General features: G+C 62.3%; 1 protein-coding gene across 1 annotated transcript in view; it reads right to left on the bottom strand.

Moving 5' to 3' along the window:
* Window positions 1-2,338: 2,338 nt before the first annotated feature.
* The window catches only part of LOC142485411 (cohesin subunit SA-3-like), a gene marked incomplete at its 3' end in the record, with an annotated part of 31,408 nt that continues 9,151 nt past the window's right edge, over window positions 2,339-24,595 (bottom strand). Inside the window, exons 4-5 of the mRNA XM_075584434.1 lie at window positions 24,310-24,414; window positions 2,339-2,435 (exon numbers count right to left, since the gene is read on the bottom strand). Of these exons, the coding sequence (XP_075440549.1) occupies window positions 2,339-2,435; window positions 24,310-24,414 (202 nt within the window). The remainder of the gene's footprint in view (window positions 2,436-24,309; window positions 24,415-24,595) is intronic.

Raw genomic sequence — 24,595 nt, 5'->3', positions numbered from 1 at the left:
TCTCCCCCACCCCTCACCTTTACAGCCGGACGCCTGCATTAGGAAGTTGAGACCCTCCCCCCCTGCTCTCCCCCCCCACTCACCTTTACAGCCGACGCCTGCATTAGGAAGTTGATGAGACCCCCCCCCCCGCTCGCCCCCCCCACTCACCTTTACAGCCGGACGCCTGCATTAGGAAGTTGAGACCCCCTCCCCCCCCCTGCTCTCTCTCCCCCCCCCTGCTCTCTCTCCCCCCCCCTGCTCTCTCCCCCCCCCTGCTCTCTCTCCCCCCCTGCTCTCTCTCCCCCCCCTGCTCTCTCTCCCCCCCTGCTCTCTCTACCCCCCCCTGCTCTCTCTCCCCCCCCCCACTCACGCTTACAGCCGGACGCCTGCATTAGGAAGTTGAGACCCCCCCCTGCTCTCCCCCCCCACTCACCTTTACAGCCGGACGCCTGCATTAGGAAGTTGAGACCCCTCCCCCCCCCCGCTCTCTCCCCCCCCCGCTCTCCCCCCCCCTGCTCTCCCCCCCCTCACTCACCTTTACAGCCGGACGCCTGCATTAGGAAGTTGAGACCCCCCCCCCCCCTGCTCTCTCTCCCCCCCTGCTCTCTCCCCCCCCCCCCCACTCACCCTTACAGCCGGACGCCTGCATTAGGAAGTTGAGACCCACTCCCCCCCCCTGCTCTCTCTCCCCCCCCTGCTCTCTCCCCCCCCTGCTCTCTCCCCACCCCCGCTCTCTCCCCACCCCCACTCACCCTTACAGCCGGATGCCTGCATTAGGAAGTTGAGACCCCCCCCCTGCTCTCTTCCCCCCCCCCACTCACCCTTACAGCCGGACGCCTGCATTAGGAAGTTGAGACCCCCCCCTGCTCTCTCTCCCCCCCCCCTGCTCTCTCTCTCCCCCCCCCACTCACCCTTACAGCCGGACGCCTGCATTAGGAAGTTGAGACCCACTCCCCCCCACTGCTCTCTCTCCCCCCCCACTGCTCTCTCTCCCCCCCTGCTCTCTCTCCCCCCCCCTGCTCTCTCCCCCCCCCCCGCTCTCTCCCCCCCCCCACTCACGCTTACAGCCGGACGCCTGCATTAGGAAGTTGAGACCCACTCCCCCCCACTGCTCTCTCTCCCCCCCACTGCTCTCTCTCCCCCCTGCTCTCTCTCCCCCCCCCCTGCTCTCTCCCCCCCCCCTGCTCTCTCCCCCCCCTGCTCTCCCCCCCCCTGCTCTCTCCCCCCCCCCCCTGCTCTCCCCCCCCCCCCACTCACCCTTACAGCCGGACGCTTGCATTAGGAAGTTGATGAGACCCCCTCACCCCCCTGCCTCTCTCTCTCCCCCCCCGCTTTCTCTCCCCCCCTCCACTCACCATTACAGCCGGACGCCTGCATTAGGAAGTTGATGAGACCCCCCCCTGCTCTCTCTCCCCCCCCTGCTCTCTCTCCCCTCCCCCACTCACCCTTACATCCGGACGCCTGCATTAGGAAGTTGATGAGACCCCCCCCCTGCTCTCTCCCCCCCCCCCACTCACCCTTACAGCCTGACGCCTCCATTAGGAAGTTGATGAGACCCCCTTCCCCCCTGCTCTCTCTCCCCCCCCTGCTCTCCCCCCCCCCACTCACCCTTACAGCCGGACGCCTGCATTAGGAAGTTGATGAGACCCCCTCCCCCCTGCTCTCTCTCCCCCCCCACTCACCCTTACAGCCGGACGCCTGCATTAGGAAGTTGATGAGACCCCCTTCCCCCCTGCTCTCTCTCCCCCCCCCTGCTCTCCCCCCCCCACTCACCCTTACAGCCGGACGCCTGCATTAGGAAGTTGATGAGACCCCCTCCCCCCCCCCCACTCACCCTTACAGCCGGACGCCTGCATTAGGAAGTTGATGAGACCCCCTCCCCCCCTGCTCTCTCTCCCCCCCCACTCACCCTTACAGCCGGACGCCTGCATTAGGAAGTTGATGAGACCCCCTCCCCCCCCCTGCTCTCTCCCCCCCCCCACTCACCTTTACAGCCGGACGCCTGCATTAGGAAGTTGACCCCCTGCTCTCTCCCCCCCCCACTCACCTTTACAGCCGGACGCCTGCATTAGGAAGTTGATGAGACCCCCCCCCCCTGCTCTCCCCCCCCCCCCCACTCACCTTTACAGCCGGACGCCTGCATTAGGAAGTTGATGAGACCCCCTCCCCCCCTTCTCTCTCCCCCCACTCACCTTTACAGCCGGACGCCTGCATTAGGAGGTTGAGACCCACTCCCCCCCCCCTGCTCTCCCCCCCCCCCCGCTTTCTCCCCCCCCCACTCACCCTTACAGCCGGACCGCTGCATTAGGAAGTTGATGAGACCCCCCCCCTGCTCTCTCCCCCCCCCCCCACTCACCCTTACAGCCGGACGCCTGCATTAGGAAGTTGATGAGCTCTAGAAGGCCGGATTCGCGATCCTTTTTATAACTGTCCAACCATTCGTCAACAATTAGCTGTACTCAGAGAGAGAAAGGGGGGGGGGGGTGAGAGAGAGCGTGAGGGAGACAAAGGGGGGAGAGAGAGGGAGACAAAGGGGGGAGAGGGGGAGAGGGATAGGGAGGGGGGGACAAAGCGTGAGTGAAACAAAGGGGGGAGAGGGAGGGAGACAAAGGGGGGAGAGGGAGGGAGACAAAGGGGGGAGAGGGATAGGGAGGGGGGGAGAAAGCGTGAGGGAGACAAAGGGGGGAGAGGGAGGGAGACTAAGGGGAGGAGGGGAGAGAGGGATAGGGAGGGGGGAAAAGAAAGGGGAGAGAAAGTGAGGAGAGAGGAAGGGGGGTGGGAAAGAAAAGAAGAGGGAGGGAGAGAGGAAGAGAAAAGAGAGAAGAGAAAGGAGAGAGAGGAGCGAAAGGAGCGGGAGAGGCCAAGCATGGGCTATCGCCATCATAATGGCTGCGGCAGGAGGGGCCGAGGTAAGCCAAGTGTGTGTCCCCCCCTCCGCCAGCACTCACTTCCCCCCTCCCCCCCCCCACCCACCCAGCCATCAGGCAGGGGGACCAGCCAGAGAAAGGGGAAACGGAAGAGACGGAGAGAAAGCTCGAGGGGGAAGAGATGGGGAGAGCGCGAGGAGAGGGCCGTCACGCTACAGCCATGAACATACCGCCATTTTTATTTACGTGCAGCATGGAAACCGAGGGATTAACCGTTGCTGCCCTAGCCGTGCACTGCGGGTAATACAAGTGGAGAAAGTGAGAGGCAGCCGCGTCTTTACCAGGACCGGCCGAACCTTCCCCGTCTTTACCAGGACCGGCCGAACCTGCCCTGTCTTTACCAGGACCGGCCGAACCTGCCCCGTCTTTACCAGGACAGGCCGAGGCTGCCCCCGTCTTTACCAGGACCGGCTGAGGCTGCCCCCGTCTTTACCAGGACTGGCCGAGGCAGCCGCGTCTTTACCAGGACTGGCCGAACCTGCCCCGTCTTTACCAGGACCGGCCGAGGCCGCCCCAGTCTTTACCAGGACCGGCCGAGGCTTCCGCGTCTTTACCGGAACAGGCCGAGGCTGCCCCCGTCTTTACCAGGACCGGCCGAGGCAGCCCCGTCTTTACCAGGACCGGCCGAGGCTGCCCCGTCTTTACCAGGACCGGCCGAGGCAGCCCCGTCTTTACCAGGACCGGCCGAGGCTGCCCCGTCTTTACCAGGACCGGCCGAGGCTGCCGCGTCTTTACCAGGACCGGCCGAGGCTGCCCCGTCTTTACCAGGACCGGCCGAGGCTGCCCCGTCTTTACCAGGACCGGCCGAGGCTGCCCCCGTCTTTACCAGGACCGGCCGAGGCTGCCCCCGTCTTTACCAGGACCGGCCGAGGCTGCCCCCGTCTTTACCAGGACTGGCCGAGGCAGCCGCGTCTTTACCAGGACTGGCCGAACCTGCCCCGTCTTTACCAGGACCGGCCGAGGCCGCCCCAGTCTTTACCAGGACCGGCCGAGGCTTCCGCGTCTTTACCGGAACAGGCCGAGGCTGCCCCCGTCTTTACCAGGACCGGCCAAGGCAGCCCCGTCTTTACCAGGACCGGCCGAGGCTGCCCCGTCTTTACCAGGACCGGCCGAGGCAGCCCCGTCTTTACCAGGACCGGCCGAGGCTGCCCCGTCTTTACCAGGACCGGCCGAGGCTGCCGCGTCTTTACCAGGACCCGGCCGAGGCTGCCCCGTCTTTACCAGGACCGGCCGAGGCTGCCCCGTCTTTACCAGGACCGGCCGAGGCTGCCCCCGTCTTTACCAGGACCGGCCGAGGCTGCCCCCGTCTTTACCAGGACCGGCCGAGGCTGCCCCCGTCTTTACCAGGACCGGCCGAGGCTGCCCCCGTCTTTACCAGGACCGGCCGAGGCTGCCCCCGTCTTTACCAGGACCGGCCGAGGCTGCCCCCGTCTTTACCAGGACCGGCCGAGGCAGCCGCGTCTTTACCAGGACTGGCCGAACCTGCCCCGTCTTTACCAGGACCGGCCGAGGCTTCCGCGTCTTGACCAGAACAGGCCGAGGCTGCCCCCGTCTTTACCAGGACCGGCCGAGGCAGCTCCGTCTTTACCAGGACCGGCCGAGGCTGCCCCGTCTTTACCAGGACCGGCCGAGGCTGCCGCGTCTTTACCAGGACCGGCCGAGGCAGCCGCGTCTTTACCAGGACCGGCCGAGGCTGCCGCGTCTTTACCAGGACCGGCCGAGGCTGCCCCGTCTTTACCAGGACCGGCCGAGGCTGCCCCGTCTTTACCAGGACCGGCCGAGGCTGCCCCGTCTTTACCAGGACCGGCCGAGGCTGCCCCGTCTTTACCAGGACTGGCCGAGGCTGCCCCCGTCTTTACCAGGACCGGCTGAGGCTGCCCCCGTCTTTACCAGGACTGGCCGAAGCAGCCGCGTCTTTACCAGGACTGGCCGAACCTGCCCCGTCTTTACCAGGACTGGCCGAAGCCGCCCCAGTCTTTACCAGGACCGGCCGAGGCTGCCGCGTCTTTACCAGGACCGGCCGAGGCTGCCCCGTCTTTACCAGGACCGGCCGAGGCTGCCCCGTCTTTACCAGGACCGGCCGAGGCTGCCCCGTCTTTACCAGGACCGGCCGAGGCTGCCCCGTCTTTACCAGGACTGGCCGAGGCTGCCCCCGTCTTTACCAGGACCGGCTGAGGCTGCCCCCGTCTTTACCAGGACTGGCCGAAGAAGCAGCGTCTTTACCAGGACTGGCCGAACCTGCCCCGTCTTTACCAGGACTGGCCGAAGCCGCCCCAGTCTTTACCAGGACCGGCCGAGGCTTCCGCGTCTTTACCAGAACAGGCCGAGGCTGCCCCCGTCTTTACCAGGACCGTCCGAGGCTGCCCCGTCTTTACCAGGACCGGCCGAGGCTGCCGCATCTTTACCAGGACCGGCCGAGGCTGCCGCGTCTTTACCAGGACCGGCCGAGGCTGCCCCGTCTTTACCAGGACCGGCCGAGGCTGCCCCGTCTTTACCAGGACCGGCCGAGGCTGCCGCGTCTTTACCAGGACAGGCCGAGGCTGCCCCGTCTTTACCAGGACCGGCTGAGGCTGCCGCGTCTTTACCAGGACCAGCCGAGGCTGCCCCAGTCTTTACCAGGACCGGCCGAGGCTGCCCCGTCTTTACCAGGACCGGCCGAGGCTGCCCCCGTCTTTACCAGGACCGTCCGACGCTGCCGCGTCTTTACCAGGACCGGCCGAGGCTGCCCCATCTTTACCAGGACCGGCCGAGGCTGCCCCATCTTTACCAGGACCGGCCGAGGCTGCCCCCGTCTTTACCAGGACCGGCCGAGGCTGCCGCGTCTTTACCAGGACCGGCCGAGGCTGCCGCGTCTTTACCAGGACCGGCCGAGGCTGCCCCCGTCTTTACCAGGACCGGCCGAGGCTGCCCCCGTCTTTACCAGGACCGGCCGAGGCTGCCCCATCTTTACCAGGACCGTCCGACGCTGCCGCATCTTTACCAGGACCGGCCGAGGCTGCCCCATCTTTACCAGGACCGGCCGAGGCTGCCCCGTCTTTACCAGGACCGGCCGTGCCTGACAAACTCACACACCGTGCTGCCCTCTTCACCCCTGCGACATCGGGCACACGACAGAGACAGACACCGTAGTATTGCCGTACAAAACACTCCACAACACTGCGGCCCTCATCTCCAAGTATACCCCTAAACGACCCCCTCCGTTCTGCCCCTGGTATCCGCCTCTCCCCCAGACATATTACTCCCTCTGATTCCCGTCTACCAGACGTGTCCCGCGCTGCCCTCTCTCTCTGGGATTCCCACGCACCGTCAGGCTCTCCCCCAGCCTTATTACTCCCTCTGACTCCCGCCTGACAGACATGTCCCGCGCTGCCCTCTCTCTCTGGGATTCCCACGCACCGTCAGGCTCTCCCCCAGCCTTATTACTCCCTCTGACTCCCGCCTGACAGACGTGTCCCGCGCTGCCCCCTCTCTCTGGGATTCCCACGCACCGTCAGGATCTCCCCCAGCCTTATTACTCCCTCTGACTCCCGCCTGACAGACGTGTCCCGCGCTGCCCTCTCTCTCTGGGATTCCCACGCACCGTCAGGCTCTCCCCAGCCTTATTACTCCCTCTGACTCCCGCCTGACAGACATGTCCCGCGCTGCCCTCTCTCTCTGGGATTCCCACGCACCGTCAGGCTCTCCCCCAGCCTTATTACTCCCTCTGACTCCCGCCTGACAGACGTGTCCCGCGCTGCCCCCCTCTCTCTGGGATTCCCACGCACCGTCAGGCTCTCCCCCAGCCTTATTACTCCCTCTGACTCCCGCCTGTCAGACATGTCCCGCGCTGCCCCCTCTCTCTCTGGGATTCCCACACACCGTCAGGCTCTCCCCCAGCCTTATTACTCCCTCTGACTCCCGCCTGACAGACGTGTCCCGCGCTGCGCTCTCTCTCTGGGATTCCCACGCACCGTCAGGCTCTCCCCCAGCCTTATTACTCCCTCTGACTCCCGCCTGACAGACATGTCCCGCGCTGCCCCCCTCTCTCTGGGATTCCCACACACCGTCAGGCTCTCCCCCAGCCTTATTACTCCCTCTGACTCCCGCCTGACAGACGTGTCCCGCGCTGCCCCCTCTCTCTCTGGGATTCCCACGCACCGTCAGGCTCTCCCCCAGCCTTATTACTCCCTCTGACTCCCGCCTGACAGACGTGTCCCGCGCTGCCCTCTCTCTGGGATTCCCACGCACCGTCAGGCTCTCCCCCAGCCTTATTACTCCCTCTGACTCCCGCCTGACAGACATGTCCCGCGCTGCCCTCTCTCTCTGGGATTCCCACGCACCGTCAGGCTCTCCCCCAGCCTTATTACTCCCTCTGACTCCCGCCTGACAGACATGTCCCGCGCTGCCCCCTCTCTGGGATTCCCACGCACCGTCAGGCTCTCCCCCAGCCTTATTACTCCCTCTGATTCCCGCCTGACAGACGTGTCCCGCGCTGCCCTCTCTCTGGGATTCCCACGCACCGTCAGGCTCTCCCCCAGCCTTATTACTCCCTCTGACTCCCGCCTGACAGACGTGTCCCGCGCTGCCCTCTCTCTCTCTGGGATTCCCACGCACCGTCAGGCTCTCCCCCAGCCTTATTACTCCCTCTGACTCCCGCCTGACAGACGTGTCCCGCGCTGCCCTCTCTCTCTGGGATTCCCACGCACCGTCAGGCTCTCCCCCAGCCTTGTTACTCCCTCTGACTCCCGCCTGACAGACGTGTCCCGCGCTGCCCCCTCTCTCTCTGGGATTCCCACGCACCGTCAGGCTCTCCCCCAGCCTTATTACTCCCTCTGATTCCCGCCTGACAGACGTGTCCCGCGCTGCCCTCTCTCTGGGATTCCCACGCACCGTCAGGCTCTCCCCCAGCCTTATTACTCCCTCTGACTCCCGCCTGACAGACATGTCCCGCGCTGCCCCCTCTCTCTGGGATTCCCACGCACCGTCAGGCTCTCCCCCAGCCTTATTACTCCCTCTGACTCCCGCCTGACAGACATGTCCCGCGCTGCCCTCTCTCTGGGATTCCCACACACCGTCAGGCTCTCCCCCAGCCTTATTACTCCCTCTGACTCCCGCCTGACAGACGTGTCCCGCGCTGCCCTCTCTCTGGGATTCCCACGCACCGTCAGGCTCTCCCCAGCCTTATTACTCCCTCTGACTCCCGCCTGACAGACATGTCCCGCGCTGCCCCCTCTCTCTGGGATTCCCACGCACCGTCAGGCTCTCCCCCAGCCTTATTACTCCCTCTGACTCCCGCCTGACAGACATGTCCCGCGCTGCCCTCTCTCTGGGATTCCCACGCACCGTCAGGCTCTCCCCCAGCCTTATTACTCCCTCTGACTCCCGCCTGACAGACGTGTCCCGCGCTGCCCTCTCTCTCTGGGATTCCCACGCACCGTCAGGCTCTCCCCCAGCCTTATTACTCCCTCTGATTCCCGCCTGACAGACGTGTCCCGCGCTGCCCTCTCTCTGGGATTCCCACGCACCGTCAGGCTCTCCCCCAGCCTTATTACTCCCTCTGACTCCCGCCTGACAGACATGTCCCGCGCTGCCCCGTCTCTGGGATTCCCACGCACCGTCAGGCTCTCCCCCAGCCTTATTACTCCCTCTGACTCCCGCCTGACAGACATGTCCCGCGCTGCCCTCTCTCTCTGGGATTCCCACGCACCGTCAGGCTCTCCCCCAGCCTTATTACTCCCTCTGACTCCCGCCTGACAGACATGTCCCGCGCTGCCCTCTCTCTCTGGGATTCCCACGCACCGCCAGGCTCTCCCCCAGCCTTATTACTCCCTCTGACTCCCGCCTGACAGACGTGTCCCGCGCTGCCCTCTCTCTCTGGGATTCCCACGCACCGTCAGGCTCTCCCCCAGCCTTATTACTCCCTCTGACTCCCGCCTGCCAGACATGTCCCGCGCTGCCCTCTCTCTCTGGGATTCCCACGCACCGCCAGGCTCTCCCCCAGCCTTATTACTCCCTCTGACTCCCGCCTGACAGACGTGTCCCGCGCTGCCCTCTCTCTCTGGGATTCCCACGCACCGTCAGGCTCTCCCCCAGCCTTATTACTCCCTCTGACTCCCGCCTGACAGACATGTCCCGCGCTGCCCTCTCTCTCTCTGGGATTCCCACGCACCGTCAGGCTCTCCCCCAGCCTTATTACTCCCTCTTACTCCCGCCTGACAGACATGTCCCGCGCTGCCCTCTCTCTCTGGGATTCCCACGCACCGTCAGGCTCTCCCCCAGCCTTATTACTCCCTCTGATTCCCGCCTGACAGACGTGTCCCGCGCTGCCCTCTCTCTGGGATTCCCACGCACCGTCAGGCTCTCCCCCAGCCTTATTACTCCCTCTGACTCCCGCCTGACAGACATGTCCCGCGCTGCCCCCTCTCTCTGGGATTCCCACGCACCGTCAGGCTCTCCCCCAGCCTTATTACTCCCTCTGACTCCCGCCTGACAGACATGTCCCGCGCTGCTCTCTCTCTCTGGGATTCCCATGCACCGTCAGGCTCTCCCCCAGCCTTATTACTCCCTCTGACTCCCGCCTGACAGACGTGTCCCGCGCTGCCCTCTCTCTCTGGGATTCCCACGCACCGTCAGGCTCTCCCCCAGCCTTATTACTCCCTCTGACTCCCGCCTGACAGACATGTCCCGCGCTGCCCTCTCTCTCTGGGATTCCCATGCACCGTCAGGCTCTCCCCCAGCCTTATTACTCCCTCTGACTCCCGCCTGACAGACATGTCCCGCGCTGCCCTCTCTCTGGGATTCCCACGCACCGTCAGGCTCTCCCCCAGCCTTATTACTCCCTCTGACTCCCGCCTGACAGACGTGTCCCGCGCTGCCCTCTCTCTCTGGGATTCCCACGCACCGTCAGGCTCTCCCCCAGCCTTATTACTCCCTCTGACTCCCGCCTGACAGACATGTCCCGCGCTGCCCTCTCTCTGGGATTCCCACGCACCGTCAGGCTCTCCCCCAGCCTTATTACTCCCTCTGACTCCCGCCTGACAGACGTGTCCCGCGCTGCGCTCTCTCTCTGGGATTCCCTCCCACGCACCGTCAGGCTCTCCCCCAGCCTTATTACTCCCTCTGACTCCCGCCTGACAGACATGTCCCGCGCTGCCCTCTCTGGGATTCCCACGCACCGTCAGGCTCTCCCCCAGCCTTATTACTCCCTCTGACTCCCGCCTGACAGACATGTCCCGCGCTGCCCTCTCTCTGGGATACCCACGCACCGTCAGGCTCTCCCCCAGCCTTATTACTCCCTCTGACTCCCGCCTGACAGACATGTCCCGCGCTGCCCTCTCTCTGGGATTCCCTCCCACGCACCGTCAGGCTCTCCCCCAGCCTTATTACTCCCTCTGACTCCCGCCTGACAGACGTGTCCCGCGCTGCCCCCTCTCTCTGGGATTCCCACGCACCGTCAGGCTCTCCCCCAGCCTTATTACTCCCTCTGACTCCCGCCTGACAGACATGTCCCGCGCTGCCCTCTCTCTCTGGGATTCCCACGCACCGTCAGGCTCTCCCCCAGCCTTATTACTCCCTCTGACTCCCACCTGACAGACATGTCCCGCGCTGCCCTCTCTCTCTGGGATTCCCACGCACCGTCAGGCTCTCCCCCAGCCTTATTACTCCCTCTGACTCCCGCCTGACAGACATGTCCTGCGCTGCCCCCTCTCTCTCTGGGATTCCCTCCCACGCACCGTCAGGCTCTCCCCCAGCCTTATTACTCCCTCTGACTCCCGCCTGACAGACGTGTCCCGCGCTGCCCTCTCTCTCTGGGATTCCCACGCACCGTCAGGCTCTCCCCCAGCCTTATTACTCCCTCTGACTCCCGCCTGACAGACGTGTCCCGCGCTGCTCTCTCTCTCTGGGATTCCCACGCACCGTCAGGCTCTCCCCCAGCCTTATTACTCCCTCTGACTCCCGCCTGACAGACGTGTCCCGCGCTGCCCTCTCTCTCTGGGATTCCCACGCACCGTCAGGCTCTCCCCCAGCCTTATTACTCCCTCTGACTCCCGCCTGACAGACATGTCCCGCGCTGCCCTCTCTCTGGGATTCCCACGCACCGTCAGGCTCTCCCCCAGCCTTATTACTCCCTCTGACTCCCGCCTGTCAGACATGTCCCGCGCTGCCCCCTCTCTCTGGGATTCCCACGCACCGTCAGGCTCTCCCCCAGCCTTATTACTCCCTCTGACTCCCGCCTGACAGACATGTCCCACGCTGCCCTCTCTCTCTGGGATTCCCACGCACCGTCAGGCTCTCCCCCAGCCTTATTACTCCCTCTGACTCCCGCCTGACAGACGTGTCCCGCGCTGCCCCCTCTCTCTGGGATTCCCACGCACCGTCAGGCTCTCCCCCAGCCTTATTACTCCCTCTGACTCCCGCCTGACAGACATGTCCCGCGCTGCCCCCTCTCTCTCTGGGATTCCCACGCACCGTCAGGCTCTCCCCCAGCCTTATTACTCCCTCTGACTCCCGCCTGACAGACATGTCCCGCGCTGCCCTCTCTCTCTGGGATTCCCACGCACCGTCAGGCTCTCCCCCAGCCTTATTACTCCCTCTGATTCCCGCCTGACAGACATGTCCCGCGCTGCCCTCTCTCTCTGGGATTCCCACGCACCGTCAGGCTCTCCCCCAGCCTTATTACTCCCTCTGACTCCCGCCTGACAGACATGTCCCGCGCTGCCCTCTCTCTCTGGGATTCCCACGCACCGTCAGGCTCTCCCCAGCCTTATTACTCCCTCTGACTCCCACCTGACAGACATGTCCCGCGCTGCCCTCTCTCTCTGGGATTCCCACGCACCGTCAGCCTCTCCCCCAGCCTTATTACTCCCTCTGATTCCCGCCTGACAGACGTGTCCCGCGCTGCCCTCTCTCTCTGGGATTCCCACGCACCTTCAGGCTCTCCCCCAGCCTTATTACTCCCTCTGACTCCCGCCTGACAGACGTGTCCCGCGCTGCCCTCTCTCTCTGGGATTCCCACGCACCGTCAGGCTCTCCCCCAGCCTTATTACTCCCTCTGATTCCCGCCTGTCAGACATGTCCCGCGCTGCGCTCTCTCTGGGATTCCCACGCACCGTCAGGCTCTCCCCCAGCCTTATTACTCCCTCTGACTCCCGCCTGACAGACGTGTCCCGCGCTGCCCTCTCTCTCTGGGATTCCCACGCACCGTCAGGCTCTCCCCCAGCCTTATTACTCCCTCTGACTCCCACCTGACAGACATGTCCCGCGCTGCCCTCTCTCTCTGGGATTCCCACGCACCGTCAGGCTCTCCCCCAGCCTTATTACTCCCTCTGACTCCCGCCTGACAGACGTGTCCCGCGCTGCCCTCTCTCTCTGGGATTCCCATGCACCGTCAGGCTCTCCCCCAGCCTTATTACTCCCTCTGACTCCCGCCTGACAGACGTGTCCCGCGCTGCCCTCTCTCTCTGGGATTCCCACGCACCGTCAGGCTCTCCCCCAGCCTTATTACTCCCTCTGACTCCCGCCTGACAGACATGTCCCGCGCTGCCCTCTCTCTCTGGGATTCCCACGCACCGTCAGGCTCTCCCCCAGCCTTATTACTCCCTCTGACTCCCACCTGACAGACATGTCCCGCGCTGCCCTCTCTCTCTGGGATTCCCACGCACCGTCAGGCTCTCCCCCAGCCTTATTACTCCCTCTGACTCCCGCCTGACAGACATGTCCCGCGCTGCCCCCTCTCTCTGGGATTCCCACGCACCGTCAGGCTCTCCCCCAGCCTTATTACTCCCTCTGACTCCCGCCTGACAGACGTGTCCCGCGCTGCCCTCTCTCTCTGGGATTCCCACGCACCGTCAGGCTCTCCCCCAGCCTTATTACTCCCTCTGACTCCCACCTGACAGACATGTCCCGCGCTGCCCTCTCTCTCTGGGATTCCCACGCACCGTCAGGCTCTCCCCCAGCCTTATTACTCCCTCTGACTCCCACCTGACAGACATGTCCCGCGCTGCCCCCTCTCTCTGGGATTCCCACGCACCGTCAGGCTCTCCCCCAGCCTTATTACTCCCTCTGACTCCCGCCTGTCAGACATGTCCCGCGCTGCCCCCTCTCTCTGGGATTCCCACGCACCGTCAGGCTCTCCCCCAGCCTTATTACTCCCTCTGACTCCCGCCTGACAGACATGTCCCGCGCTGCCCCCTCTCTCTGGGATTCCCACGCACCGTCAGGCTCTCCCCCAGCCTTATTACTCCCTCTGACTCCCACCTGACAGACATGTCCCGCGCTGCCCCCTCTCTCTGGGATTCCCACGCACCGTCAGGCTCTCCCCCAGCCTTATTACTCCCTCTGACTCCCGCCTGACAGACATGTCCCGCGCTGCCCCCTCTCTCTGGGATTCCCACGCACCGTCAGGCTCTCCCCCAGCCTTATTACTCCCTCTGACTCCCGCCTGACAGACGTGTCCCGCGCTGCGCTCTCTCTCTGGGATTCCCACGCACCGTCAGGCTCTCCCCCAGCCTTATTACTCCCTCTGACTCCCGCCTGACAGACGTGTCCCGCGCTGCCCCCCTCTCTCTGGGATTCCCACGCACCGTCAGGCTCTCCCCCAGCCTTATTACTCCCTCTGACTCCCGCCTGACAGACATGTCCCGCGCTGCCCTCTCTCTCTGGGATTCCCACGCACCGTCAGGCTCTCCCCCAGCCTTATTACTCCCTCTGACTCCCGCCTGACAGACATGTCCCGCGCTGCTCTCTCTCTCTGGGATTCCCACGCACCGTCAGGCTCTCCCCCAGCCTTATTACTCCCTCTGACTCCCGCCTGACAGACATGTCCCGCGCTGCCCTCTCTCTCTGGGATTCCCACGCACCGTCAGGCTCTCCCCCAGCCTTATTACTCCCTCTGACTCCCGCCTGACAGACGTGTCCCGCGCTGCCCTCTCTCTCTGGGATTCCCACGCACCGTCAGGCTCTCCCCCAGCCTTATTACTCCCTCTGACTCCCGCCTGACAGACATGTCCCGCGCTGCCCTCTCTCTGGGATTCCCACGCACCGTCAGGCTCTCCCCCAGCCTTATTACTCCCTCTGACTCCCGCCTGACAGACATGTCCCGCGCTGCCCCCTCTCTCTGGGATTCCCACGCACCGTCAGGCTCTCCCCCAGCCTTATTACTCCCTCTGACTCCCGCCTGACAGACGTGTCCCGCGCTGCCCTCTCTCTCTGGGATTCCCACGCACCGTCAGGCTCTCCCCCAGCCTTATTACTCCCTCTGACTCCCGCCTGACAGACATGTCCCGCGCTGCCCTCTCTCTGGGATTCCCACGCACCGTCAGGCTCTCCCCCAGCCTTATTACTCCCTCTGATTCCCGCCTGACAGACATGTCCCGCGCTGCCCCCTCTCTCTGGGATTCCCACGCACCGTCAGGCTCTCCCCCAGCCTTATTACTCCCTCTGATTCCCGCCTGACAGTCATGTCCCGCGCTGCCCTCTCTCTCTGGGATTCCCACGCACCGTCAGGCTCTCCCCCAGCCTTATTACTCCCTCTGACTCCCGCCTGTTAGACATGTCCCGCGCTGCCCTCTCTCTCTGGGATTCCCACGCACCGTCAGGCTCTCCCCCAGCCTTATTACTCCCTCTGACTCCCGCCTGTTAGACATGTCCCGCGCTGCCCTCTCTCTCTGGGATTCCCACGCACCGTCAGGCTCTCCCCCAGCCTTATTACTCCCTCTGACTCCCGCCTGACAGACGTGTCCCACGCTGCCCCTCTCTCTGGGATTCCCACGCACCGTCAGGCTCTCCCCCAGCCTTATTACTCCCTCTGACTCCCGCCTGACAGACGTGTCCCGCGCTGCCCCCTCTCTCTCTGGGATTCCCACGCACCGTCAGGCTCTCCCCCAGCCTTATTACTCCCTCTGACTCCCGCCTGACAGACGTGTCCCGCGCTGCCCTCTCTCTGGGATTCCCACGCACCGTCAGGCTCTCCCCCAGCCTTATTACTCCCTCTGATTCCCGCCTGACAGACATGTCCCGCGCTGCCCTCTCTCTCTGGGATTCCCACGCACCGTCAGGCTCTCCCCAAGCCTTATTACTCCCTCTGACTCCCGCCTGACAGACATGTCCCGCGCTGCCCTCTCTCTGGGATTCCCACGCACCGTCAGGCTCTCCCCCAGCCTTATTACTCCCTCTGACTCCCGCCTGACAGACATGTCCCGCGCTGCCCTCTCTCTCTGGGATTCCCACGCACCGTCAGGCTCTCCCCCAGCCTTATTACTCCCTCTGATTCCCGCCTGACAGACATGTCCCGCGCTGCCCTCTCTCTCTGGGATTCCCACGCACCGTCAGGCTCTCCCCCAGCCTTATTACTCCCTCTGACTCCCGCCTGACAGACGTGTCCCGCGCTGCCCTCTCTCTGGGATTCCCACGCACCGTCAGGCTCTCCCCCAGCCTTATTACTCCCTCTGACTCCCGCCTGACAGACGTGTCCCGCGCTGCCCTCTCTCTCTGGGATTCCCACGCACCGTCAGGCTCTCCCCCAGCCTTATTACTCCCTCTGACTCCCGCCTGACAGACGTGTCCCGCGCTGCCCCCTCTCTCTCTGGGATTCCCACGCACCGTCAGGCTCTCCCCCAGCCTTATTACTCCCTCTGACTCCCGCCTGACAGACGTGTCCCGCGCTGCCCTCTCTCTGGGATTCCCACGCACCGTCAGGCTCTCCCCCAGCCTTATTACTCCCTCTGACTCCCGCCTGACAGACATGTCCCGCGCTGCCCCCCTCTCTCTGGGATTCCCACGCACCGTCAGGCTCTCCCCCAGCCTTATTACTCCCTCTGACTCCCGCCTGACAGACGTGTCCCGCGCTGCCCTCTCTCTCTGGGATTCCCACGCACCGTCAGGCTCTCCCCCAGCCTTATTACTCCCTCTGACTCCCGCCTGACAGACGTGTCCCGCGCTGCCCCCTCTCTCTGGGATTCCCTCCCACGCACCGTCAGGCTCTCCCCCAGCCTTATTACTCCCTCTGACTCCCGCCTGACAGACATGTCCCGCGCTGCCCCCTCTCTCTCTGGGATTCCCACGCACCGTCAGGCTCTCCCCCAGCCTTATTACTCCCTCTGACTCCCGCCTGACAGACATGTCCCGCGCTGCCCCCTCTCTCTCTGGGATTCCCACGCACCGTCAGGATCTCCCCCAGCCTTATTACTCCCTCTGACTCCCGCCTGACAGACATGTCCTGCGCTGCCCTCTCTCTCTGGGATTCCCACGCACCGTCAGGCTCTCCCCCAGCCTTATTACTCCCTCTGACTCCCGCCTGACAGACGTGTCCCGCGCTGCCCCCTCTCTCTGGGATTCCCACGCACCGTCAGGCTCTCCCCAGCCTTATTACTCCCTCTGACTCCCGCCTGTCAGACGTGTCCCGCGCTGCCCTCTCTCTCTGGGATTCCCACGCACCGTCAGGCTCTCCCCCAGCCTTATTACTCCCTCTGACTCCCGCCTGACAGACATGTCCCGCGCTGCCCCCTCTCTGGGATTCCCACGCACCGTCAGGCTCTCCCCCAGCCTTATTACTCCCTCTGACTCCCGCCTGTCAGACATGTCCCGCGCTGCCCCCTCTCTCTGGGATTCCCACGCACCGTCAGGCTCTCCCCCAGCCTTATTACTCCCTCTGACTCCCGCCTGACAGACATGTCCCGCGCTGCCCCCTCTCTCTCTGGGATTCCCACGCACCGTCAGGCTCTCCCCCAGCCTTATTACTCCCTCTGACTCCCGCCTGACAGACATGTCCTGCGCTGCCCTCTCTCTCTGGGATTCCCACGCACCGTCAGGCTCTCCCCCAGCCTTATTACTCCCTCTGACTCCCGCCTGACAGACATGTCCCGCGCTGCCCCCTCTCTCTCTGGGATTCCCACGCACCGTCAGGCTCTCCCCAGCCTTATTACTCCCTCTGACTCCCGCCTGACAGACATGTCCCGCGCTGCCCTCTCTCTCTGGGATTCACACGCACCGTCAGGCTCTCCCCCAGCCTTATTACTCCCTCTGACTCCCGCCTGACAGACATGTCCCGCGCTGCCCCCTCTCTCTGGGATTCCCACGCACCGTCAGGCTCTCCCCCAGCCTTATTACTCCCTCTGACTCCCGCCTGACAGACGTGTCCCGCGCTGCCCTCTCTCTCTGGGATTCCCACGCACCGTCAGGCTCTCCCCAGCCTTATTACTCCCTCTGACTCCCGCCTGACAGACATGTCCCGCGCTGCCCTCTCTCTCTGGGATTCCCACGCACCGTCAGGCTCTCCCCCAGCCTTATTACTCCCTCTGACTCCCGCCTGACAGACGTGTCCCGCGCTGCCCTCTCTCTCTGGGATTCCCACGCACCGTCAGGCTCTCCCCCAGCCTTATTACTCCCTCTGACTCCCGCCTGACAGACGTGTCCCGCGCTGCCCTCTCTCTCTGGGATTCCCACGCACCGTCAGGCTCTCCCCAGCCTTATTACTCCCTCTGACTCCCGCCTGACAGACATGTCCCGCGCTGCCCTCTCTCTGGGATTCCCACGCACCGTCAGGCTCTCCCCAGCCTTATTACTCCCTCTGACTCCCGCCTGTCAGACGTGTCCCGCGCTGCCCTCTCTCTCTGGGATTCCCACGCACCGTCAGGCTCTCCCCCAGCCTTATTACTCCCTCTGACTCCCGCCTGACAGACATGTCCCGCGCTGCCCTCTCTCTCTGGGATTCCCACGCACCGTCAGGATCTCCCCCAGCCTTATTACTCCCTCTGACTCCCGCCTGACAGACGTGTCCCGCGCTGCCCTCTCTCTCTGGGATTCCCACGCACCGTCAGGCTCTCCCCAGCCTTATTACTCCCTCTGACTCCCGCCTGTCAGACGTGTCCCGCGCTGCCCTCTCTCTCTGGGATTCCCACGCACCGTCAGGCTCTCCCCCAGCCTTATTACTCCCTCTGACTCCCGCCTGACAGACATGTCCCGCGCTGCCCTCTCTCTCTCTGGGATTCCCACGCACCGTCAGGCTCTCCCCCAGCCTTATTACTCCCTCTGACTCCCGCCTGACAGACATGTCCCGCGCTGCCCTCTCTCTCTGGGATTCCCACGCACCGTCAGGCTCTCCCCCAGCCTTATTACTCCCTCTGACTCCCGCCTGACAGACATGTCCCGCGCTGCCCTCTCTCTCTGGGATTCCCACGCACCGTCAGGCTCTCCCCCAGCCTTATTACTCCCTCTGACTCCCGCCTGACAGACATGTCCCGCGCTGCCCTCTCTCTGGGATTCCCACGCACCGTCAGGCTCTCCCCCAGCCTTATTACTCCCTCTGACTCCCGCCTGACAGACATGTCCCGCGCTGCCCTCTCTGGGATTCCCACGCACCGTCAGGCTCTCCCCCAGCCTTATTACTCCCTCTGACTCCCGCCTGACAGACGTGTCCCGCGCTGCCCTCTCTCTGGGATTCCCACGCACCGTCAGGCTCTCCCCCAGCCTTATTACTCCCTCTGACTCCCGCCTGACAGACATGTCCCGCGCTGCCCCCTCTCTGGGATTCCCACGCACCGTCAGGCTCTCCCCCAGCCTTATTACTCACTCTGACTCCCGCCTGACAGACGTGTCCCGCGCTGCCCCCTCTCTCTCTGGGATTCCCACGCACCGTCAGGCTCTCCCCCAGCCTTATTACTCCCTCTGACTCCCGCCTGACAGACGTGTCCCGCGCTGCCCCCTCTCTGGGATTCCCACGCACCGTCAGGCTCTCCCCCAGCCTTATTACTCCCTCTGACTCCCGCCTGACAGACATGTCCCGCGCTGCCCTCTCTCTGGGATTCCCACGCACCGTCAGGCTCTCCCCAGCCTTATTGATGTTTAAACACTCCCTGAAAGCTCCCTCTTTCAAGGAAGCTTACTCGCCATACCTCCAACATCCCTTCCTATTGGGACATGCTGTGCGGCTGAACCAAACCCCACATTAACTAACACCCCACACCCCCAAATCTTAATGGGACCTGCTGTGCAGCTGGACCAATCTTCACGCTATCTAACACCCACAAATCTTAATGGGATCAGCGGCGCGGCTGGACCACACTCCATCCCACAATGAGCAACCACTCCCCCTTTTGTTCCGACATTGCCCCATGATCTCAAGAGTGTAAGCACTGCGGATCAGCGCCCTCCATACCTCTTTGTATCCGTTTGTGCGCGTCTGTCCTTATTTGGTCTGTCATTCTGTGTCAGGAATCGGCGTTCTCCACGCTCCTCACACAGAGCACTCCCTCCCCGCAGGGAGCCCCTGGACACACAAAACAATCCTGGCTTACCGGCCTCCACGGCTCCTCGCCCCTGCCGCCGTCGCGGGATCACTCCCCTCGGCAATTCCTCTGTACAGCGCTGCGCGCGCCCACGCCCTCCTGCACGCACACCTGCACCATCCACTGGCTCGGTTCACGCGCGTACACGAGTTACGGAGCACGCTCAGTCTGCACACTCTTATTCCCATCCCCCGGACCTCAGGCTCCGCCCCCGCACACTGCACGGGCATACTCAGGTTACTAAAAAGACTCACCTGGCCTTTTATGCCTGCACCAATCTGCAGTGTCTCCCTGTAGCTCTTCCTGTCCCGCCTCCGTTCCTAATTGGACCTTCCTGCTTTATCTAACTCCTCTCTGCTCTCAGTCTTTGCTCGACATAGTCTCTGTATGGAAGTACTTCTGGATTCTCTCAGTGTTTTCACAGGTTCTGACGCGGCTCGTACGACTACCCCCTCTGGCTCTCGATCTCGGTACTCCTTGGACAACGCACACTCTGGTAACCCCTTGAACACGGCTTGGACTACGACCTATCTCCACTCTCCACTCCCTGACTTCGGCAAGGCATCCTTCACTCTATCTCTACAACCGGTACCGGCAAGTATTGTCTACCTTACTACACCTGGCCTGGCAACGCTTCATACCACACTCCGGACACGCTCCCTTTGCTGCGGGTGCGTGTATTACCACTTCCCCCTTCAGCTCAGGGGACGGGTCTGGTCTGCGGGCAGCACCGGCGTAACATTATGTCGAGCCCATAAGACGCAGACCAGACCGAACTACAGCAGTTTCTCTCTAATCTGCTTCAGCAAAACCAGGCCATGGCGGATCAAATTGTGGCACTTACACGCCAGGTCGCAGTACTGTCAGACAGGGTACCGACCGCTACCCGGCCAGATGAAAGCCCCCACTCCGCAAGCGCAGTTAGCAGCTCAGATGTAAGGATTCCTCCCCCCAAGCCTTATGCAGGTGAACCGTAGGATTGTAGGGGTTTCCTAAACCAGTGTGAGGTGCAGTTTGAAATGGCCCCCCATCTCTACAATACTGATCGCAAGAAGGTATCCTACATTTATAACCTCCTCACTGGCAGCGCCCTGGCTTGGGCTTCCCCGGTTTGGGAGCGACGTTCTGACCTTACCCAAGATTACCCGGCATTTAAAGCCGAGTTCCAACAAGTATTCGATTCTCCCGCTCGTCGGGAGATGGCATCTGTTTCTCTCCTCCAGATCACTCAGGGACGGCGAATGGTGACACAGTATGCTGTGGAATTCCGGACTCTAGCAGCCGAGACTAACTGGGGACAAGAGACTCTCATCTCCGTGTTCTGGCAAGGCCTGGCAGATCCCATCAAGGACGAACTCTCTCGCCAATCCAGGCCGGATCAACTGGAGGTCCTGATTGATTTGGCCGTCCGAGTGGATCAACGCATCCAGGTACGCCGCTCAGAGCGTCAGCGCACTCGCTTCCGCAGGGAGCCCCTGGACACACAAAACAATCCTGCCTTACGGGCCTCCACGGCTCCCCGCCCCTGCCGCGGGATCACTCCCCTCTGCGATTCCTCTTTACAGCGCCGCGCGCGCCCACGCCCTCCTGCACGCACACCTGCACCGTCCACTGGCTCGGTTCACGCGCATACACGAGTTACGGAGCACGCTCAGTCTGCACACTCTTATTCCCATGCCCCGGACCTCAGGCTCCGCCCCCGCACACTGCACGGGCATACTCAGGTTACCAACAAGACTCACCTGGCCTGTTATGCCTGCACCAATCTGCAATGTCTCCCTGTAGCTCTTCCTGTCCCGCCTCCGTTCCTAATTGGACCTTCCTGCTTTATCTAGCTCCTCTCTGCTCTCAGTCTTTGCTCGACATAGTCTCTGTATGGAAGTACTTCTGGATTCTCTCAGTGTTTTCACAGGTTCTGACGCGGCTCGTACGACTACCCCCTCTGGCTCTCGATCTCGGTACTCCTTGGACAACGCACACTCTGGTAACCCCTTGAACACGGCTTGGACTACGACCTATCTCCACTCTCCACTCCCTGACTTCGGCAAGGCATCCTGGCTTACCGGCCTCCACGGCTCCTCGCCCCTGCCGCCGTCGCGGGATCACTCCCCTCGGCAATTCCTCTGTACAGCGCTGCGCGCGCCCACGCCCTCCTGCACGCACACCTGCACCATCCACTGGCTCGGTTCACGCGCGTACACGAGTTACGGAGCACGCTCAGTCTGCACACTCTTATTCCCATCCCCCGGACCTCAGGCTCCGCCCCCGCACACTGCACGGGCATACTCAGGTTACTAAAAAGACTCACCTGGCCTTTTATGCCTGCACCAATCTGCAATGTCTCCCTGTAGCTCTTCCTGTCCCGCCTCCGTTCCTAATTGGACCTTCCTGCTTTATCTAGCTCCTCTCTGCTCTCAGTCTTTGCTCGACATAGTCTCTGTATGGAAGTACTTCTGGATTCTCTCAGTGTTTTCACAGGTTCTGACGCGGCTCGTACGACTACCCCCTCTGGCTCTCGATCTCGGTACTCCTTGGACAACGCACACTCTGGTAACCCCTTGAACACGGCTTGGACTACGACCTATCTCCACTCTCCACTCCCTGACTTCGGCAAGGCATCCTGGCTTACCGGCCTCCACGGCTCCTCGCCCCTGCCGCCGTCGCGGGATCACTCCCCTCGGCAATTCCTCTGTACAGCGCTGCGCGCGCCCACGCCCTCCTGCACGCACACCTGCACCATCCACTGGCTCGGTTCACGCGCGTACACGAGTTACGGAGCACGCTCAGTCTGCACACTTATTCCCATGCCCCGGACCTCAGGCTCCGCCCCCGCACACTGCACGGGCATACTCAGGTTACTAAAAAGACTCACCTGGCCTTTTATGCCTGCACCAATCTGCAGTGTCTCCCTGTAGCTCTTCCTGTCCCGCCTCCGTTCCTAATTGGACCTTCCTGCTTTATCTAACTCCTCTCTGCTCTCAGTCTTTGCTCGACATAGTCTCTGTATGGAAGTACTTCTGGATTCTCTCAGTGTTTTCACAGGTTCTGACGCGGCTCGTACGACTACCCCCTCTGGCTCTCGATCTCGGCACTCCTTGGACAACGCACACTCTGGTAACCCCTTGAACACGGCTTGGACTACGACCTATCTCCACTCCCTGATATCGGCAAGGCATTCATCACTCTATCTCTACAAAAGGTACCGGCAAGTATTGTCTACCTTACTACACCTGGCCTGGCAACGCTTCATACCACACTCCGGACACGCTCCCTTTGCTGCGGGTGCGTGTATTACCACTTCCCTCTTCAGCTCAGGGGACGGGTCTGGTCTGCGGGCAGCACCGGCGTAACATTCTGCTGATGTGATCCCGCTGTGCCCTGCCGCGCCGCATGTTAGCGCTTTGCTAATAAACAATAGTACAGTGAAAACTGTGCCAAGCGGACAGGACCCCCTTACACTTTGCCGATCGGTGAAAGAAAATGGTCAGCCGAACAACGCCAAACCCTCCACTTTTGGTCGATTTACTCTTGGAACCTTGGACGTTGCACACGCCAGTTGGCAGGATCAATGGAAGACGCAAAATTCCCAAAGTATACGGCCTCACTTGTGCACCGAATGCAGAGGGTATTGATCCTGGATCCCATCAACGATGCTCGCGGTTCACGTAATCAATAACACGGATCCCTTGTGTTATGGACCAGAGAAGCACCATACCAGAGAGTTCTGCTCAGGACTTCAGGCCCACATAATGCGCCCATTTCTCTGCTACGGCCCTAGTGAAAGTAGATGGAGGTGCAAATGGGGCGGACCGATCACTCTTCAGCATTCAAGCGCTATTGTATGGTGGCAAAGGACCTGAAGTATCCAGGACGATTCGGGAATCTGAAGGTGGGTGTCCGCACCGAGGAAAGCACAAAACGCCATGAAGAAGCATCAGGTGCCCAAGAGTCCTTGGAGAAGGAAGTCTACGCCCCGGTGACCGACGGTCTTCGACGGGTGTGAGAAATCCTTGTAGAAGGTCAAGTGTGGATCTCTTAACTTTGGACACCTAGGACATAACGGACTCCGATGGGGTGGAGACAGCCCAAGGTGTATACAAATTGGACCGCTTTGTTAAAAGGGTTTTTGTGGAGCGACACCAAGAACCGATACGGTAGAACAAGCTGCCATTGTTCCCCAGGAAAGACGGCTGCTCGGAAGCAGAAGGCCCCGGGGGTGGGACATTGATGGATGACAATGCCTTTATTCTCCAGATCGTCCATAGCCTACCAGTCCCGAGAAGGCCACCTCCAAGAGGTCTCTCTCCACCCTCACTGTCTCCCGATTCCACAGCTTCCCCTCATATGTTTTGGATGTAAAGACATCGAGTAGCAAGAAGGGGAGCGCGTTGTGGTTTCACTGGCAGTGTAATCCGTTCCCGCGAGTCCCCACCACGCTGTACATGTTGAAGGCGGGGTATTACCGGCGAGAACTTGCTGTCTTCATGTTTCATGCACCTTGTACATGTCTGGTAACCTCCTCCATCCATGTGGTATCCTCTGGTGTTACCCATAGTGCATCAGCAAGAAACCTTTATCCCACGGGTTCTAAACTTCGGTCCTCAAGCCCCCCCCCCCCCCTCCCTCCCTCTACCAACAGGTCAGGTTTTAAGGATATCCCTGCGTCAGCAGGTGGCTCAATCAGAGGCTCAGTCAAAGATTGAACCCCTGATTGAGTCACCTGTGCTGAAGCAGGGACTCTTTGAGTCACCTGTTTTGCTCATTTTGGGTTTCTTTGTTGAATTTTTCTGGGAAGAAGTGGGGACCAGGACCTCTTAGGTGTAGAGACGGCATAATTGGGGTGTGGTGTGAGTGGGGGGGGTGTTTTTTTTTGGGGGGGGGGGTTGCGGCAGATCTTGTTGACCTGAAGGGGAGCAACCGGACACCCCCAGTTGGTTGTTTACCATTTTACACACACGTCCACGTGGGCGAGCGGGCACGTGACAGGGCGTGAGAGGGAGAGGGCAGGAGGGAGAGACGGAGGGAGAGAGAGAGGGAGGGAGGCAGAGGAGAGAGGGGGAGGAAGAGTGGAAGAAAGGGAGGGGAAGAGAGGAAGGGAGAGAGACAGAGGGGGAAGAGTGACCAACATCTTCGCTCACTTGCATGGCACTCTTGCCCTGTCTGACCGCTTCAAACAGGTCCCCTCCACTGCTGCGGGTCCCAGGATTCCCCTTGTCATCACCTCTCCTTGGGCGTTTGATGGCCTGGAGGGACAGAGAAACCGTGACATGCGACCCATGAAATCTGTCCCTCCCCCCGCAGGGTGACACAGTGACACAGACAGAAGGGAGCTATGAGTCTGTCCCTCCCCCCGCAGGGTGACACAGTGACACAGACAGAAGGGAGCTATGAGCCTGTCCCTCCTCCCGCAGTGTGACACAGACA

Source organism: Ascaphus truei, unplaced genomic scaffold (genome assembly GCF_040206685.1).
Source record: "Ascaphus truei isolate aAscTru1 unplaced genomic scaffold, aAscTru1.hap1 HAP1_SCAFFOLD_593, whole genome shotgun sequence".
Taxonomy (NCBI): Eukaryota; Metazoa; Chordata; class Amphibia; order Anura; family Ascaphidae; genus Ascaphus; species Ascaphus truei.
The sequence above is the reverse complement of the archived record's forward strand: the minus strand, read 5'-3'. Positions and strand labels throughout refer to the sequence as shown.